This window comes from Neltuma alba, unplaced genomic scaffold, assembly GCF_004799145.2.
Source record: "Neltuma alba isolate B1F8T4 unplaced genomic scaffold, ASM479914v2 tig00004274_pilon, whole genome shotgun sequence".
Classification (NCBI taxonomy): Eukaryota; Viridiplantae; Streptophyta; class Magnoliopsida; order Fabales; family Fabaceae; genus Neltuma; species Neltuma alba.
The window spans coordinates 24,287-44,113 of NW_021633633.1; the positions used below are offsets into that span (position 1 = coordinate 24,287).

The 19,827-nt window shown below is 31.7% G+C and overlaps 1 protein-coding gene across 1 annotated transcript; it reads right to left on the minus strand.

The window, feature by feature from the left end:
• Positions 1 to 9,599: 9,599 nt before the first annotated feature.
• On the minus strand, positions 9,600 to 10,992 carry LOC114744153 (ethylene-responsive transcription factor WIN1-like). The gene is made up of 2 exons (XM_028932341.1): positions 10,837 to 10,992; positions 9,600 to 10,671 (listed from the first exon to the last, which is right to left on the minus strand). The coding sequence occupies exons 1-2, from the start codon at positions 10,914 to 10,916 to the stop codon at positions 10,053 to 10,055; spliced, it is 699 nt and encodes a 232-aa protein (XP_028788174.1). The 5' UTR covers positions 10,917 to 10,992; the 3' UTR covers positions 9,600 to 10,052.
• Positions 10,993 to 19,827: the final 8,835 nt, after the last annotated feature.

Sequence of the window (19,827 nt, forward strand, 5' to 3'; positions counted from 1 at the left end):
CCTTATGCACTCAATATTTAAGGGGGGGAAATCATGTGGATTAACAAATGCCATATATACATTGTCACCAAAATAGACAAATCCATGTTGTTTGTTTTCCTAATTAATATTAAGATATAAAAAAGAATATTTTATTTTATTTTATTTATTCAGGGGGGGATAGAGAGAGTAGAAGCCAAGGGGGAGCTTTGCTCATAAAAGACGCATGGTATAATTCGAAGGTCTTTGGAATATCCATTCCTCTCTGTTCAGTTTAGTCATAAATCATACCTTCCTTCATCGCCAACCAACTGCTTTTATATAAATATATAGAAACGACAATAATTTCAAATTATGTTTCAAAATGACAGTACATTTGAAATTAATGAATTTACAATGCTATCTTTCTGATGATGATGATGATGATGAGCAACGTGTGCACTTGATAATTAGTCATTTGTGTTCACCGCCATGCCAATATATATATATCTGATAGGGTATTATAGACACAAGAATCGGATGAGGATAATGTGATGAGTTTAATTGGTCAAAATTAATGAGTTTGATTATATTTGGACTCCATCAACCTAATAGGCTGAATCTCACCTGCGCCCTCGGATATACTTGGGCATAATCTAGATTCTTTCCTCCTTGTATATTCAGTTTTTTTAATTAAAAAAAATTAAATTGCCCAGAGCATGTGTAATAAGGTCGCATTGGTTTTAGTCAATAATACGGTTCTAACTTTTGACCAAAACAATTGTAAATACTCACCCCATTAAAACCTAATTAATTAATTTGAGTATATCAATAATATTAGTTTAATATTTTTTTTAAAAATATGCTAAGCATTTTCCTTAATTCTCTCATCTCTCGTACCTAATTATTGTTCGGAGAATATTAATAGGGTGAATTTAAAAAAATTAATGAACATATAAAATAGATTTTATATACAGGACCAATATTAACTTTTCAATTAAATCATACTGAATACTAAACATGGACTTATTAGTTATTAACACTTGAAACTCTAATTGGCCGTACGATTTATTGAGGAGAAAGATGTGGAGAGGAAGTATTAACCCCTTTCCCCATGCAGCCACTTGTCAGATAATTTTATTTGTTTAATATAGATACCTCTATTTTTTAATTGAACTTATAATAACAAAAGGTATTAAACTTGAGATTTGTGTTGGATTATTTAAACCCTTGTACTTTAAATTTTAATGTGAACTTTTTATGATGTGTGTGTGGAATTTGATATTTGAATTGCAGATATGGTGGAAGAGGAAGAACAAAAGAGGTGGGAAGGTGAGTACCAACTAAGCAGCAATAGTATTTGTGCAGGGCCATGATGCTCATATGAAAATATTTCTTTAAAACAGATAAAATAAAGGAGGGCAGCATGAGTTGTAGCGGTTTATTCAGAAATATTAAGTTTGACTCATAAAAATTTGATCATATTAAATATTTGATGATAGAGATTCGTTGTGCTTTGTTGTCCTGCCCAACTAATCTAAATTAGCCTGGATCTTAATAAATTTTTTTATTAAAGTGAGATAGGTTAAAGAGACTAGATATTCAGAGATAAATAAATAAATTAGGAGATGCGGGAATAGAGATTTTTTTTTTTTTGGGAGCCGAAGGGAATAGAGATAATTACCCCACCAAAATAAAGAATGGGAAAAGGGAATATTCGGAAGGAGCTTCCTTTATTCTAGATGGGTCTCCACTCCTTGCTTAAAGCTTCTTGGTCCCACCCCTCCTCCCATGTTCTTTCCTGTCTTTTTATCTAACATCTACCCCACGCGCCCCTCCCCCCCCCCCCAAAAAAAAAATTCACCCTCAATTTCTAATTTCATATTATTCAAGTTAAATTTAAAAAAATGATAAAAAAAAGTAAAAATTACTAAATATTAAATAAAGAATGTTAACAAAAATTTATTATTATTTACAAATTCAGCATTGTCAACACCAAAAAAAAATATTATTACTAAATTTGATTTTAAATTTAGTAATTTTTATTTTTTTTTGGGTCATTTTTTCTTAAATTTATGGCGAATAACACTGTTATTCATAAATTACAAGCATACATGTGTCTCATTTATTTCAAATCTTATTCCGAATACATGGACACATGAATATGACATATTTCACTATTAGTCTTTTGTTCATGCTTATCTTTAATAATATCCTACCCTCTAATCCTTAATATAAAAATTAATTAGATGTTTAATTTAATTCTAAATATAAAACCTTGATTTATTTTATCCCTAATATTTATCTATTTCACTTCTAAATAATTCTCATAATGATTGCACATGTTAAGAAATTTTCATAATTTTGTCTGATAGCTTCATAAAAGCATAATTTCAATGCACATAATTTATATGAGTATTTAAAAAAAACAACATCTATTTATTATAAATAATTAAACAAACAAATCTTCTTAATATTCACAAATTAAAAATGATAATGAAATTTGAGTATAATTTTTATATTTTTTTCAAGGGAAAAAAAGGTATAGATTAGGATGAGAGCACGAACGCGTCTTGGGTCAAATCAGAAGAAGATCCCAAATGGTTAAAAGCATATACCCCAAACGCAAGGGACATGTGCGGCTAAAGTTGTTGGTCTTTTAAGAATCTGGTCCCTCCCCCGTTTACCCCATTTCCCTTCTCTCCTCCCTATTTTTATTATTCTAATTCCATCTCCCACAAATTTCAACTTCCACCCCCCACAATATTAGAAAAGGAAAAACCCCAAAAAAAGAAAGAAAGGCGGAGAAGGAAAGCCATTATCACCAACTGGTCAAACTTTGTATATTTTATTTTCGGACACTTAAATCAAGACATAAAAAAATTGGTTGATTTTGATAATTAATTATCACCTAAAATTTTTTTTTTAAACTTTCAACACATGATATGATTTAATTAAAATGGTAAAAAAAATAATTGTATTTAAGTCTAATCATTTGATGGATAGATAAGGCTCGTGAACCCAACAGCATGAATGATACTGTGGTACAGTATAAGCACGAAGAGGGCCCATTCGAACAGGGAATTGGACCATTTGGCCCAATAGGCATTTGAGATGCAACAAAAACATTAGTGTTCGGAGATCATCTGGAAATGGGCCCAGGCCCAAATTAAAGTATCAATTGTAGCAGCATAGCATATTAGGATGGTTGGCAACCCAACAAAAAAAAAAAAGGACAAGTCTTTTTCCTCTTAGTTAGAGGCTTTGAGTTTAAAGCCCTGGTTAAACCTTTGTGTGCGTGTGCGCGTCTCTATTTTATTATTTTATTGTTCCATGGCTAATAAATAATGACGAAAAAGAATATATAGTTATTTATTTATTTACAGGGGAAACAGCACAGTGATGGCCACCCAACTGCGATAAGCATTCTCGTACCATGGCGGCCCCAGCTCGAACAACTCGTTTGTTGACTTCTCAGCAGTTACTATTTGTCAAATTATTTGTTTATTCTGGATTTAAATATGTGCTGATAAATTATTTTTTTAATCCAAACTCTTGATATTGAAAAATAAAGGGTGTCCACACTCTTGATTTGGATATAAAAACCTGTAACACAGTTTATATATAAAATCTTTTAATAATATGGGTTTAAACCTAATATACACACTGTTTCGGTCCTTAATGAAATAGTTAATTTTTATCATAAATATAATACGTCTATTTTATTTCTCATATATATATATATATTTTCAAACTAATTTATCTATCAACTGATATATATATATATATATATAATTTAATGGTGGATACATGTATTTTAAAAAATTATATCAAGTTTGCTGGAATTAACTAATTTATTTAATTTTCTTAATATACTTAAATTGATTAATCAGTGAACTAACAATAATTGACAGGAGTATAAGATAATCGTGAGATTAAAAAAAATGAATCGGTATTTTTTATTGCTCAAGAACTAAACATGCAATAAAATAGTATATAAACCAAACCACAACGAAGAAACAAGCCCAGATATATATTATACAGCACAGATGAGCAATTAATAGAGTTTTGGTTTGAGAGCTGGAAGGATGTGCCAGAAAGAAACATAATAACCACTTGATATCTCCACAAGAGAACCCTAAGGATTGGACCACTTAGTGGTTGCGCTCTCCTCTCCGCTTTATTTCGTTCACATCACAAGGCATCACCTCTTCTGCATATTAATTACCTGCGCCATTAAAGCTTTGACCCCACCTTCTCCTCCTTTTTTCCCCTCTTTTTTTACTGTTCCCTCTAATCTTATATGAGTTAAGACTTAATTTGAGAGTTGAAATTGATTTTATATGTAAGACTCGTTTCATATGTCTATTAATTATTTTTTTAAAATTAATCCTATTGATATTCATGCAACAATAATCAAATAGGAGAGGAATTGAGGAAATTAAGAAAGATGATTAGGGTGTTTTAAAGAAATATATCATGTTAACTAATTTAACTAACATCCTTAATATATTAATATTAGTTAATTAGATCTTACATAAGAGTAATTTACAAATATAAAAAATTTAATTAAGTTAGTTTCTTATAAAAAAATCTGTGTTAATTTTTTAAAAGTACTTTTTTTTTATAATTCTTAATACAACACTTTTAAATCATTTGTATTGAAAATTAATTTCTTGATAGAAAATCTCTTAATATGTGCAATGAATACGGAGAGTTTACTTGAAAAAAAATACAAATTTAAAAAATAAAATACATTATATTTACAAGTAAAACAAACTCTTTACTGAATTTTATATTTAAAATTGGATTGGATGGATTACATTGTATATGAAAATCAACGAGGAGACGTACACCAAGAGGTTAAAAAGACATTTGTTTCGTTGGTGGTTTTTGTTGCCAACTGATATTTCTTTTTACTTGTTTGATGGACCGAATATGTTGGCGATTAAACAATTGTGGCTTTCAAAGCAAGCAATCCCTGAAAATTTAATTTTCTTTTAGTGTTTTATTATAGTTATTGCCAAAAGTGTATAGTCGATAGCCGTTATTAAATTAATAACCTTTAAAATGCCAAACACTTGATTGATATGGTTTAATAATACTCGCTCGTTCCCTCTGCTTCATAATACAAGTCATTTTACTCATTTATAGAAAAATAAAAGTCATTATAATTTTCCTCCTCGTTCATAACCTTATTTAATTTGAATAAAAATGAAAAAAAAAATTCCATTTGAAACGAGTTAACTACCTATTGGGTCTTCTTGCCTAACATTAAACACCTGTTTTAAATCTTTCTTAATTGTGAGATTACGAATTCAGCCCTCTATAACTGCAATGGACACAAGAGTTCCTTAGATGAGAAGGATACATGGCAAAATAACGATAACAACAACAACAACAATAATATCCCTGCCTATTCCCCTTAAACAAATGTTTCGTTATTAGAATGTTGTTAGTGGAAAAATTATTGAAACGTACTCTTGATTTGAACTAGTTAAGATGCAAATAATTATTGATCTTTGGTGACTTTTTAAGGTGCCATCTCATAAGTGTTTGTTTCCATAAATAAATACATGGTAGAGATTTAAACGCAAGGTTTTATATAATTAATTGATCAACATAACATAAGTTCATAACCGAAGAAGCATTTAGTTTGTTAACTTATAGCCTAAAAACTTGACGTCTCAAAAAATTGAAGAACATGTACAGTAGTTCCTAAAGAGGAACAAGAATAAGATAAAATAAAATTAAACTGACGATTAGGATTAAATTTCAATAGAAATAGCCCAGTCATGCATCAAAATCAAAACGACACTGTTTTGACTGTTCTAGTTTAGTAAATGGTCAAAACAAAGGCGATGCAGATGAAGAGGGTGAGTTAACATAAAGAAATCAAAAGCAATGATTCATTTTGTTAGGTCTTAATTCTTCTATTTTCTTATCTGATCCATAGCTAAAATTGAACATTTTGTAACACGATTAAGAAAAAAAATTAAAAAAAAAAGGAAATGGTCAAATAATTCTATTTTTAATTTCTGAAATTTGATCTCATTTTGGTATAGCTCTAATATGTGGAATTTGAAACCAGGTTTTCAGGGACTAAAAATCGTTGAACAAAACAAAATCAAGTCAAATTTCAAAAATCAAAATTAAAACAATGCTAGATTTCAGGAACTAAAGATGATATTAACTATAAAAAAAAAAAAGGCATTTCTTGTGGTTGAATTTGTATATACAATGAATATAAACAGCTAACAATATTCTATATATATAATGTGCATATATACATATATCTTGAACCTTGATGTATCAATGCGTATACCAACAGACAAGAAAAGGTACGTAAATGTTTGACTACTTGGGGGTATATATGGAGAGCCATTAAAGCAGAGAGCTTTATGATTGTGCAGCAGGCTCAGCAGAAGAAGGAGACGACGGGTCATAAGTAATTAAGAACATAAAATACGAAGAAAAGTAGCTTGTTGATGATTTGGTAGGAAGAGTGACATGGACCATGAGTATAGGCATTGCTAATTAAGGAGAGACAGATAGGACTCCTTTTCGAGGGAACTATTGAGTATTTTGTTCTTGTTGTCCCCTGGAAATCAATAATATTTGACCAAAACCACAGAAGAGCTAGCGTGGCAGGTTCTACAATATATGTTCACGAATCGGCCTTTATGGAATCTAACTAGAGCCGGTAATACGGGCTGGGCCCGCGGGCCCAGCCCGCCAGCCCGCCAAAAAAGGCGGGCTTGGGTTGATGTTTTCCCAGCCCGCCACGGTGCGGGCTACTCTAGCCCGCACCGCTTTTGGCCCGCTCCGCCGCGGGCTAACCCGCTGATTGGCGGGCCAGCCCGCCAGCCCGCTTTTTTTTTTTTTTACTTTTTCTGATTTTTAATACATTATATAATATAGTTAGATGATTTTGACCATTAAATTTCATATGGACATTACCTCATCCATATCATTATATATATAATTAATTAAGTACTTCATATATATGTATGGTTATATGAAGAGTACTATCCATTTTTTATTTTTATATCTATTTGTCGTTAGTATGCACGGCTTCATAAGATTAGATAAATATGTGATTTTCATATAGTCATACATACACACACATAAAAGATTTACTTAATTAATTTGGATAAGAAAACTAGTTAAATTAATTATTTATAAAAAATATATATGTTAGTTTTTCTTAAATTTCTTCTAATATTATAAATTAATTCTCTTTTTTTTATTAGGATCCATTACTCAAGTTTAAAACTCGGAGCCTAATTTCAACATTTTAAATTAGGCTTAACTCATACTAATATAATAAATTTAAAAAAGAAAAAATTTAGGCGGGCTGGCGGGCTGGCCCGCCAATCCGCCTTGGCGGGTTCGGGCTGGCAAAATGCCAGCCCGCCAAGGTGCGGGCTACTTCAGCCCGCACCGCATTTGGCCTGCACCGCGGCGGGCTGGCCCGTATCCGCACCGCCAGTCCGCTTTCCCAGGTCTAAATCTAACTAGCTAGCTAAGCTCTACAATATGACAGCATTTGAGAGTCATGGGGTTTTGTTGGAGTGGTTGAACTCTTTCACGAGCTTCCAAGCCCAAGTTCCATTTATTCAACCTTTTATTATTATTAGTTTATTACCCGTGTTTTGAAAGCTACTCTCCTACGACTGTATTTTAATGGCATAACTTCACTATAGCTATAAAAATTGAAATTACTTTTTAATTTATGCCTTACCCTCCATCAAATATATGTGTGTGAGAGGGTGTGTACGTATACTCCATTTGGTTCTTATTATAAAGCACTTTTAATTAACTCATCGAAATCAAGAAGATGAGAGGTGAGAATTGAACATGATAAAATTTCAAGTTTACTCTGTTTAAATATATATGTATATATTCGGGGAGTCACAGAAGGCAACGGACATATTTACCACAAGTTTCAAATTTTGCTCTATCATCTCACACATTTCTAACTTAAATGTTGCCAGGACCTAAGGACCATGGGACCAAAAGGGTTGTCACATATATATCTTATTGCTTTGACAGCAATAGGTATTGTCAGTTTGTTGGAAAAAGGGTTTTCGCGGTGATGGCATATAATTGGGAAAACTAAACTTTGACAATTATTCACCTTCATTGTCACATGGTTTCATTTTGAAAAAAAGGATTGATTCTTACACTTCAATTTCCATACTTTTTGGAAAACAAAAATTGATTGATATGGAATCACATACATACCATAGAGTTATTAATTAAGCTAGTTCGATACTTTTTTATTACCCCATTATATCTCAGGATATTACCTTTGGTCTTAATTATAAGACCTTATTTATTGTCTACAAACGAGTTCTTATAATCAAGACTAAAAGTAATACATAAAAGTATCAATCCCAACAACAAAAATTATCTCCCTAAGAATAAGAAGGGCAAACGATAAATCCCTACTAACTATACGTACTCAATAAGCATTAAAAATAATTACTTTTGTTCTTACATAATTGTCATTTTAAAATTTTAATAATGAATTAATTAATTGTTTTTATCATTTTACTACCATTCAGTAATAAAAACAACGATGGAAGCCATTGCCACCATGTATTAATAGCATTTTTAATCTATGCATACAATCACTTTAAGATAGACGTGTTATGTACGTAATAATTAAACATATAAAAAAATTATATTTAAATATAATTTTATTTAAGAACACACTTTGCTTTTCGTAGGTGACGTGGCTGTCGGGTGGAATGAATTGAAGCTTAGAAAAGGATGCCACATTATTTTTGTTTTAATATGGAGTTTATGGTCTATTAAGCATCGGCATCAATAATAATATTCAGATGTAATAATTAACCCTGCATGCAGATATTTTGACTCCGATCCTTAGCATAATTACATAATACCAAAGTTAAGTAATAATTTGATTTCTTCTTTTAGTTTTTGAAATTCATCACTTTAGTTTCGTCTTGATCTAAAGAACTTATGTGAATCGAATATTCTTTGCAAACTTTTAAAAGGGATTTTTCCATATTAGAATTGTTTTTTCCCTCCTAATCTTGTGAGTTAACTCTACCTATTAAAAAAAAAAAATCATCTCATAACAGGATCGCAAATTCAGGTTTCTTTGGGATTTGAAATTTTCCTTTCTCTTGTAATACCACAAAAAAATTGACGATGAAGAGCTGAATATTTAAGCCATAGACTAAATAGGAAACCAAAACAATGTGATAATTAATTTAGAACTTTGAATTGTACATCACAACACTAAGATACTGATTTTTTTCTTTGATACCAAACCACGCGATATTTAAAAGTCCAGTAGCGTTGGATTCTCGTAAAGTCGAGTTGAAAAAGACTACCATAAGGATAACAAAGTTTCACCATTGGATATTAATTGTCATTACCATCTTTTGTTGTTATACTACGAATGTTTAAAGTTCAAATTACCCCCATCTCACATATACCTCACTTTCACCATCAATTTGAACTATTTTCGGATATCTATATGTTATCTATAATTTTCCAAAAAAAAATTACAACAAGTTGATGACCACAACATATCGTTAGGCTACAAGACCCCTTTGACCTTACCCGATGAGAGAAAATTAGAAGAGAATACAGCAAGAAATAAATTGACAAGAAGATATATAAATACATAAGAAGGTATTAGAAACCCTTTTCATTGTATAACGCTGCTTCATATACACACCAGTTGAAAGTGTATTCTTGTACGTACAATTGCAATTGGACAGCATCTCTGTGTATATAATATTCCTGTTTATTCTGCTCCGTATATATACTCCCACAAATTCAACTTTCCTCGTACGTACAATTTCAAACATACAAATTAACATATATTCGTATGTATGCCTTATTCTGCTTCCTTATAGTTTCCAAATTTCACACCCCGTCCTGTTTCTTGTCATAACTGATATAATTAACCTCCTCGCCTTAGAGCTACCTATATATATATATATATATATATATAAAATATAAACCTATATGCATATATAGCAATTAATTAATATTCATATAAGAAATTAATCATCACCCACCTTTTTGTTCTTGTCCCAAACACCATAATGTCAAAAGAGAAAGCCTTCAGCATAAGCATGGTTATGGTCCTCTTCAACCATATCGTGAAATGAAGGTCCTGGAGGACTTGGACAGTTTCTGTTAAGAAGTTCTTCGATCATTTGCAGTGCTATTCTTTCTTCCTCGTTCATCCCTCCTCCTCCTCCTTCCATGACCACTTCATTTCCTTCTGAGGTTGCACGCTCATCGCACGTCCACGGCGACGTCGTTTTCTCCGCTTCATTACTGTTGCTGTTGCTATTGGTCTTCTTTCCCAGCTCCACTGTCATCACCCAGTTGGAGCTATCAGTACGCTGGCCGGCACGTTTCTGCCACACTCCGATATTGGAGTTCTCGGTGTCCAGCCTCAGGCAAGTCATGGACGGCGACGGAAGCTTCCCGCATTTCCTCAGCTTCGCGCGCAGAATCTCTTCCAGATCCCTCGCCGCCCCTGCCTTGCTATGATCGGTGGCCGAGGCCGCCACAGCCGCCTTTGGATCACCGTCCGGAGTCTGGGTTATCGGGAAATTGGTCTTAGCATTCCGACCACTCATCAAAATGGCAGCTTGATCGTACGCTCGCGCCGCTTCTTCCGCCGTCTCAAATGTCCCCAGCCACACCCTCCTCTTCCTGTTCCACAAAATCACAACATTCAAATAAAACGAATAGCAGGACCAGTAAATGCACACACACACACCTACGTATATATGAAATGAAAATGCGTACTGAGAGTGTGATTTGATTATAATTTAGATGGATGGGAAGAGAGAGAGAGAAAGTAAAGGAGAATAGTACAGGAGCGGGTGGCGAATTTCGGAGACCCAGGAGCCCCAGTGACGCTGTCTGACGCCTCTGAACTTCTTTGAATGCACCATGATGATGATATGAGGAAGAAGATACGAATGTGGGGAGAGACGATAAGAGAGGAAAGTACAGAAGGAACAGAGAGGGGGGAAATATGGGGGAAGATTATAAAGAGAAGAGGCACAGTGTCGGCGAACTGCGAGATTAATGGTACCGAGGGGCATTAAAAATGGTCACCTAAATCCTCATAATATATAAACCAGTACAATTTCATTTATTGTTATCGCTTGACTTGTTTCTTCCCCATCTCACTTTCTCCCCCCAAGCAATTGCCTCTACAGTTAACTTTCTATTATTATCTTCCTCCTGCTTCTTTCCCATTATTGCCATCTCTTTAAATTCCATCATCTCTAAAGTAGGTGACTTTGCCACAAATGTAGCAGCACTGTGTTTATTACTGTCATACTCCTCTAGTCCTATTTATAGGATAGAGAGAGAAGGTTTTTTTTTGTCCTATTTATAAGTCATTTCATTAACTTTTCAGTGTGAATGTATTATTTTGTCCTTCATTTATTATAGTATAAATAGTTATCTTTTTTGAAAGAAATATATATTAAATAGGGGTAAAGTTAGAAAGTTGCTATATTTTAATGGAGAGTTAATGCAGTTTAAAGTTTTCCTTGGTCTGTGTGAAACATGTTGGAAGTGCCTTATAAATAGGACCAGAGGAGTATGTTCTTTCTTTTCTGCTATAAAGATTCAGACTTGTATATGCATGCAACGTTTCTGCTTGTACATCAATTAATTTCCCTGTAAATTTCAGTTATTACCGGACTTATTTGAAGAATTACTACTACTACATGTTTGGATTTCAATTCGGAAATTCAAATTATTTGATATTCTACCTTTTAACTATATATATTTGAATGCGCTGAAACTCTGGTTTTATAACCTCAATTTGTCTTTTACAGGTAGTTAAGCACAGCGATAACGGCGTGTGTGATGCATATGTATAAATTTATATTAGGGGTTTTGTCCCACTGATCATGTCCTGTCATTATTTCAGACCAAATTTGGTTCAGAACGGGGAGCGAGGCTCAAAACCAGGGAAGTAATAAAACACAAATGGATGGCAAGGAGTGAACAACATTTCATCTTAATTCAAAATCTAAAGACTCAAATAATTGATATTTTTTATGGATCGAATAACATAACTTTCTTAATCTCTTAAATTAGTTTATCAACTCAAACCCACCGATCATATGAGACTTGGAAGAAGCCATTTTTTTTTATGCATTTCTTAGTTTTTTTAGCCAATTTAGCATCATTAATATATATAGGACACCCAGATAATCTTGAATTATAATATATTAAAGTTATCTCGTACTTGAGAAGCCAAATGAAGCCCTGTATGAATTGAGAACACAACACTAATCCATATAAATCATGACACGTTGATGTCTTTGTAAGTCATTGGAAGTTACAACCAATAATTGCTGCATGTGTAACTAAATTGCCTTGTAATTAAAATGGCCATTTCGTAAAATTAAAATTGGGTTCAAAGGACCGACTTGATATGGAAGAGAAATTAAAGGAGAAGAGTTAGTTGAAGTGACAGCGCCAACATATCCAATGAAGAAAGACAGCGTTGAACTACGATGTAACATGTTGAAACTGATGTTGTCATTATTGGAAACTGGTGAACCTGCCCTCCCGTGAGCCCAACCTATGACCCTCACATTCTGTCCTCTCTTTCTTTTTCCTCATTTTTTGGGCACTCCCTGTGCATTCCTCACTCCACACAAAAGAAGAGGAGGTCGAAACACCAAATCCCTCCATCCAACAAAGTTTTGGCAGCCAAATTCGCTTCTTTAGCTCCAATCACAAGAGAAATTTCCTGATCAAATTTCTTCAGACACAACAAATTCTCAAGGAGAACATGACATCTCTAGTCGGGGACCAAGGCTTGTTGATGCAACAAGCATCCGCCATTGTCATTTGAAAGTAAGACGTGACTTTACATTAATCATTCTTTATAGAGATAATTTTTTTTAGAATTTCAATATACATATGTTTGATAGCCGTCCAATAATACAAATTCAGGGTATATGGAGTTGGGGGATATTAACGCACGATGACCCGTATAACTTGAAAGGTGTTGGCTACATACATGTGTAAACACGGCGTTAGTTGGACCATTTAAAAGGAAGAGTTAAGAATATTGAGAGGGTGCAAATATGTAGGACACAGATCCCTCAATATGAGGGGGTGGTCCGCTACCTCAATCTACATTGGGTTAAGGAAAGGTCACTGTGAAGGAGTGGAGCTGCCAGCTTTCCAAGTCACTTCATCTCTTTAATGCAGACATCAACCACTCCTTCTTCCCCCCTTCCTCCTCTATAGGCTTCAGTTTCACACGTTCATTTCTCTTATTGTCCTCTTGTGTTTATGACCCATTTTCCATCTGGATTTTGAACATTGAATGAACAAGACACTGCCACCACTACGTACTTTGATTCGCTCTGCGTGTGTGAGACAGAGAACAGGGTTTAAATATGAATATGAGTCAGAGAAATTGCAGCTTTTGTGTGTGATCAAGTACTCATGGATCGAGCAAGAAAACTCCCCCAAGAAAAGTGGCAAAATCAAATAATACTTTTGCATTTGCAGCACATATGCCTTGTTTTTGATGAAGAGTGTGGGAACTTTTAGTTATAGGTAGTTAAGTTGGTACTTTTTCAAGTATGGGTCACCCACGTGTAAAAAAAGTAGTAATAATTATTATTCTTAAATGCACAATTATCATGGTATTTTTTTTTATTTGGTTTAACAAAATATGCTACTCCCTCCTGATCCTTTTTATAAACCTAAATTTTTGTTATTAAGTTTAACCTTTTTTATTTAATTAAGGGTCTTCCTTTTCAAGGTTTAAAATACAAAGGCTTCCGTCTTTTTCAATAAGTGTATTTTTAAAAATTCAAATATGGATTCTTTTTCTTAAGAAGGTTAGGCCACTTATCACCTCAGCCAATAGCTTGTTAATAAGTTTAGTCTATTTTTCTTAGTTAACGCATTTTTTTTCATTTTAATTCCTAATTAATTACACATTTATCTCATTTCTTTTTTTTTTTCCTCCTCATTCTCTCTTTTTTTAATTCATTCTCTCCCCCACTCACACTCTTCTTAAATAAGGGTTTTTGAGAAAATAAATTACATCTTTTACATATTTATTATTTTAACTAACTTTTTGTTTGCATAATTTAGTTATTTAAAATTTATTAAAAAAAAAAAGATCGAAGGGAACATATGCTACCTCCACTCTTAAGTATTATAAGGTAAACTTTACTAATTTCACGCATCTAGAGTGATACTTCTCTGATCATATCAATAAATAATTTTTAATAGATTTTATCAAAATCAAGAAAAATTTGAATCTCACTATCGATTTCTTAAAATGTAATACCTTTTCAACTGTACTTTCTATTTAAATATACATCTTTTACAACACAAATAATTTTCTCTCTCACTAAACCTAGGGAAATTTATTACTTTCTCTAGTTCTTTTTATAAGAGCCTGATAACTAAATTACGTAATTTAAGAAAATAATTAAACTTAGTTAAAAATAATAAATATGTAAAAAATAAATTTTTTCCAATCATGCCCTTATTTATAAGGGGCAAGAGGAAAAAATTTGAAAGAGAATATAGTAAACCTTTTAATTAATGCAATACAGAAAATTAATAAGGGACAAAAATGATAAAAACATATTAAATATCTAGACAATCATGAGTGACATTTTATAAAAAGGACAAAGGTAATTCAAATTTCAGATTCCTATTCATATTTCACGTTTTTTGATGATGGTTTGAAAAGTAAGCAGCAGACAAGGTTTGGAAAGAAATAAAATCCACCTGAAAAGGAGGAAAACATCGAGGAAGCACGTATATTAATTAACAATTAATAAATAATAATGAGATGTTAAATGGGGAGACTTGTGGCTTAAAACAATTTTGAAGCTGTCAATTTATGTGGAGGTTTGATTGATATGATGATTATTCAATGACGACATGACTAAGTAGCAATGAACGTGGAAGGAGTTAGGGGCCTTAATGCCAAAGACCTTTTACGAGTAACATGACGATGTGGCCTCACATTATTCTCTATATTTCCATGTAATCTCTCTCTCTCTCTCTCTATATATATATATATATATAAAGATGGATAAATAAATAAAGTAGCTTGATCTCTCTATATAAAATGTTAAATGTATATAAATGCGATCTAACTGGAACCTTTTATTTATTATTATGTAAATTGTTATATTGTTGAAAAGTGTATTTGTTAAATAGGAATAAGGTTAGAAAGTTTTTAAATTTTAAGGTAAAATTAATGAAATTTGAGAATTTTTTATTCTGATAAAACATGTTAAAAACGATTGATAAATAAGATTAGGTAGATAATACATGAATCCTATATGAGCACGTGGCGAGTGTATTGAAATAAATGGAGTGAAGAAAAGGTGGGCACAATATGATTGCTAAAATTAATAATACGAATCACTAATTGGGTGATTCTTAGCAAGTTCAGTCCTTGATTATGGGGTGTTTGGATAGAAACCAAACTATGGTTTCAGAAGTACTTTTACGGATTACAAAGTAAATATGTGGAGGAGGTTACCTTGTTTTGCGGAAAAGTGATTCTGAAACCTAGGTTTTGGTTTTGCCAAACACCCTATATAATTTAAGTAATTGCTGACTTTTGTTACCAACTCAAAATGGTAGGACTACCACACCTCATTCATGACCCAAGTGGCCACGTAACTTTAATGACCTTCACAACATTATTATCAGAAACCTTTTTCAACTTTTTTCATCAATACAAATAACCCTCTCACCACTCTAATTTTATTTATATAAGGTACACCCTTAGTTTTTTTTTAATCATTCTTAGACTTTCAAACTCTTATTTGGATAAAAATATCCCTCCGTAACGAAATGTTATTTAAACATTTATATTGATAAAAAAGGAATTTTTTATAAAACAAAAAATAATTGTAATACATGTATCTTCAAACTTTTTAGCATGTTATAAAATTTATTAATTTTGATTATATTATAGAATATATAATATTTTTAATTCTCATAATATATTGAAATTTATTTTTTTATGTTTCTTTTAAATGGTTGGAAAATATTTTAAATGCATTTTTTTCATCATATAATATAAATTATGTGAGTTAGGGACACTATATAAATCATTTAAACTTATAATTTAAATTTTTTTAAACAAAAATTTTGTTGCAAACATTTTATAACTTATCGAGCGGTTATATATTAATTTTAAGAATTATTCAATTTTTTATTCAATTTTTTTATGTCTGCATTAACTAATAATTTAATTTCTGCCCTAATATGATAAAACATTAAATAAATAACTATTTGTAAAAATAAAAAATAAAACTAAGGTAAAGAAAAATATCTTAAATTCTCTAAAACAGTTTGAGCCAAAATTTAGGGATTTAATATTATGAAGGGTAAATTAATAAATAAAAAGTATTTCAACATAAATTTTAATTAAAAAGCATCTTTTTAGAATATTTAAAACAGAGTTAACAATTTAAACTTAAATATATTTTTTCAAAATAGAGAGAAGGTCCATATAATTATGAGAAAATGCAAAAAAAGTTAGAGTGTTTTACTCTAAAATAATACTTCCTCTGGTCCTAAAATTAAGTAACAAATTTTTAAAAATTGAGAAAATTAGTTCAGTTAATTATTTATAAAAATATGTGCTGCTTTTTATAAAATATTTTTTTAATTATTTGCATCATAACTACTCTTAGTGGAAATCATAGGAATAAGCTGGTGAAAAATTAGAAAATTGAAATATAAAATAAATTAAGATATTATATTTATAATCAAACTAAAATCTAATTATTTCTACTCAGGGCAGATGAGGAAAATTCAATGTCTTTTTTAACATTGTAATCATTACTGATGACTAAATAGCATTTTGTATCTTTATAAAAGTTAATTTTTGACTATAAAATCATTTTTTGTTCAATTATTTTTACATTTCATTCCATCCCATTTTATGTGTCAAGCGAGTCATAGCTTTCAATATTTTCCTAATTGACGTTTTAAAATTTTGTAGTGATAAAATTTATTTTCCTCCACCTTAACGGAACCCAACTCGCAAATACTTCCTCGCTCTAGGCCTCTAGCAGAGCGATTTCTTCCCCATTCCACGATCATCGTCATGGATTTCAACTTAAGACCCTGCACATAATTTGACCCTCATCCGCCTGAGTTTCATGGGCTATAGGCCCATTGAGTAATGGATCCTGGATCTAAAGTTTTACTTCCTTTTGGGCCAACCCACTATGTTTTTCTTGATAATTGGGCTTTCCTTCAGTTGTCTGATCCAAATGAATTTTCTCATATTTTGAAGGGAAGCATGTGAGACGCCCCATGGTTTTCCACTATGGTGAGTCGTAAATAATATAATTAACAAAAAAAAAAGCTAACCATATAATAATAATCCAATTTGGATATATGTCAAGAAAGACAGAACTTCATTTACCAGGGGGGATCAAAATAATGAGTGGGCTGAATCATTCTGGGCTTTCTGTGGGTTCGAGGAAAAGGGAGAATTTTTCATGTAACTAGGCCCCACTGAGATTGGGTTAAAGGATGAACGGCCCAAATTCCAAAAGTTTGGCAGAGAAACGGTCAAGTCTCTCGAGTAAATTACAGTTAGGTTCTCGACAAATTTTTTTTCTTTTTAATGAGTTGCAAATCAACAGCAGATTAAGAGTCTCTGTTGCAAATGAGATATTTAAAAGTTTCAAATGTAACTCTCCAATTATAAATACAACCACGTGAGTATAAATTAGGTTCATTAATCTGTGTATTAAATAAAAACCGGAACAATAGATGAATAGAGGCTGAGGAGTATATAGAAGAAGCGGAGAGCAAGCAGCAAAGAGGAATTTATATCTGATTTGTAAGTCCAAGAGCTGTCTTCTCACTAAGGAGATGAAGAGGCTGTGATTGGAAGGTAAATTAGAAAAGTCATAAGGAAATAATAATTTAATATTGATGATATTTATGAAGACAGGGGACACGTGGATATGGTTGGAAATAATATCTCAGTTGGGAGGGGAAAAAATCAAGGAAGGCTACTTAAAATGCAGAGTCACATTCAATCAATCAATCAATCAGCTTATATTCTTTAAAATCTTGAATTTTCATGGGAGTGTGGCAAACTGTGTTTATTGGAATTTCCCGTGTTGGTGTTTCCATTTTCATATCCTTTTCTTCTTGCTTTTGGAATGACAGTGACAAGTCTTATTTTATCAGATAAGATCAGTTATATGAATCATACACATCATTATGTTCTATTAACAATATAAAAAAAATATAGGTAAAAGTGGAAGGTGAAAACGCCAGATCAAAGCTGGATGAAAAAGGATGAGGAGAGAAACAAAAAAAAAAAGGTTAGAAGCATCACACGAGAATCATTGGTGATAGTAATGATATGGTGACGTGAAAGTTCAAAACAAAAGATTGTGGATTTGATATACTTGTATCCAAGACCCTAGTAATAAAAGGACATAGGAAAGAAGAGGCGTAAAATGGGGTGAATGATGAGAGGGGCAGACATTTTCAAAGGTTGCAGCATTTAGAATTTAGAAATGTAGCGAGGAAGGAAGGGCATTTGTTGTCAAGGCGTACGTTTCATTGACTCCTGTAACTCCTCAATATCCACGCAACACGCCATTGATATGTTTTTTTTTTTTTTTTATTATCCCAAAAATATTTATAATTAATACTACTTTCGATCTTAATTATAAGAACTAGTTGACTAGTTTAAAAAGATTAAAAAAAAAGTTAAATTAGTTATTTTTGTCATAAATAAGTGCTGTCTTTCCTAAAATATCCTTACTAATCAAATGTATTGGTTAGACATATTATTATTAGAAGGACTATCTTAAAAAAACATAAATATTAGTGACAAAGTGGATTTGGGTCTTATATTTAGGATCAAAATAAAAATCAACGAGATTTTATATTAAGGATTGAAGGTAGTATTATGATTTTGCGTTACTTACTACCATTGATATTTTATTTAAAAACATCCTTGCTATAAGAAAATCGATCAAAACCATTGTTATTTATGAATTTTCGAAAAAGCCAGATAGCTGATTAAATTGCTAAAACCTTGTGAAAAGGGTCAAACCTTTAATCCTCTCCCACAATTGCAATGTCTTTTTTATCTCGGATCATGGATCATGTTGAAATGTTGTTAAATACTAAATGATTTTGTTTTGTGTCTAAAGTCTAAACTTGTGGTTGTTATTTTGCTGGCGAAAAAACAAAGAAAATACTCTACGTGTAAACAAAAGCTTAATTATGACTCGAGCATCTCGAATGAATTGAATATTTTCGTTTGACTAACTAAAAATAATAATAACAATAACAAGGAAGATCAGTAAACAGAGGCGGCAGGAAACTTATAAAGTGTAAATTACTCAAGTGCATGCGCATGACTCAGCACCAACAAAATTATTATGTATGTGTTCCACTTCTTTAATTTATTTAAATAATTAATTCACTGAGGTACCTCCAAAAAAAAAAAAATGTCCCTATAGCTACTACTGCAGCATCTAAATTTCTACACACTACTGCCTCCAATAACCAAGTTGACTAATTTAAAAGAATTAAAAAATTATTAAATTATTTAATTACAACATATGTTATATTACTTTTATAAAATAGTCATATAAGTCATTAGATTATATATCAACTTATAAGTGAGACAAATTAATTTGGTGAAAAATAATAGATATAAATACTTTAAAGTAATTTAGTAACTTTCTTAATCTCTCTAATTATTCATTAAATCCTGTTTAAGGACTGAACGTATTTTATTGGCCATCGTATAATTTAATTTGCTCGACAGTCAATACCAATGACTAT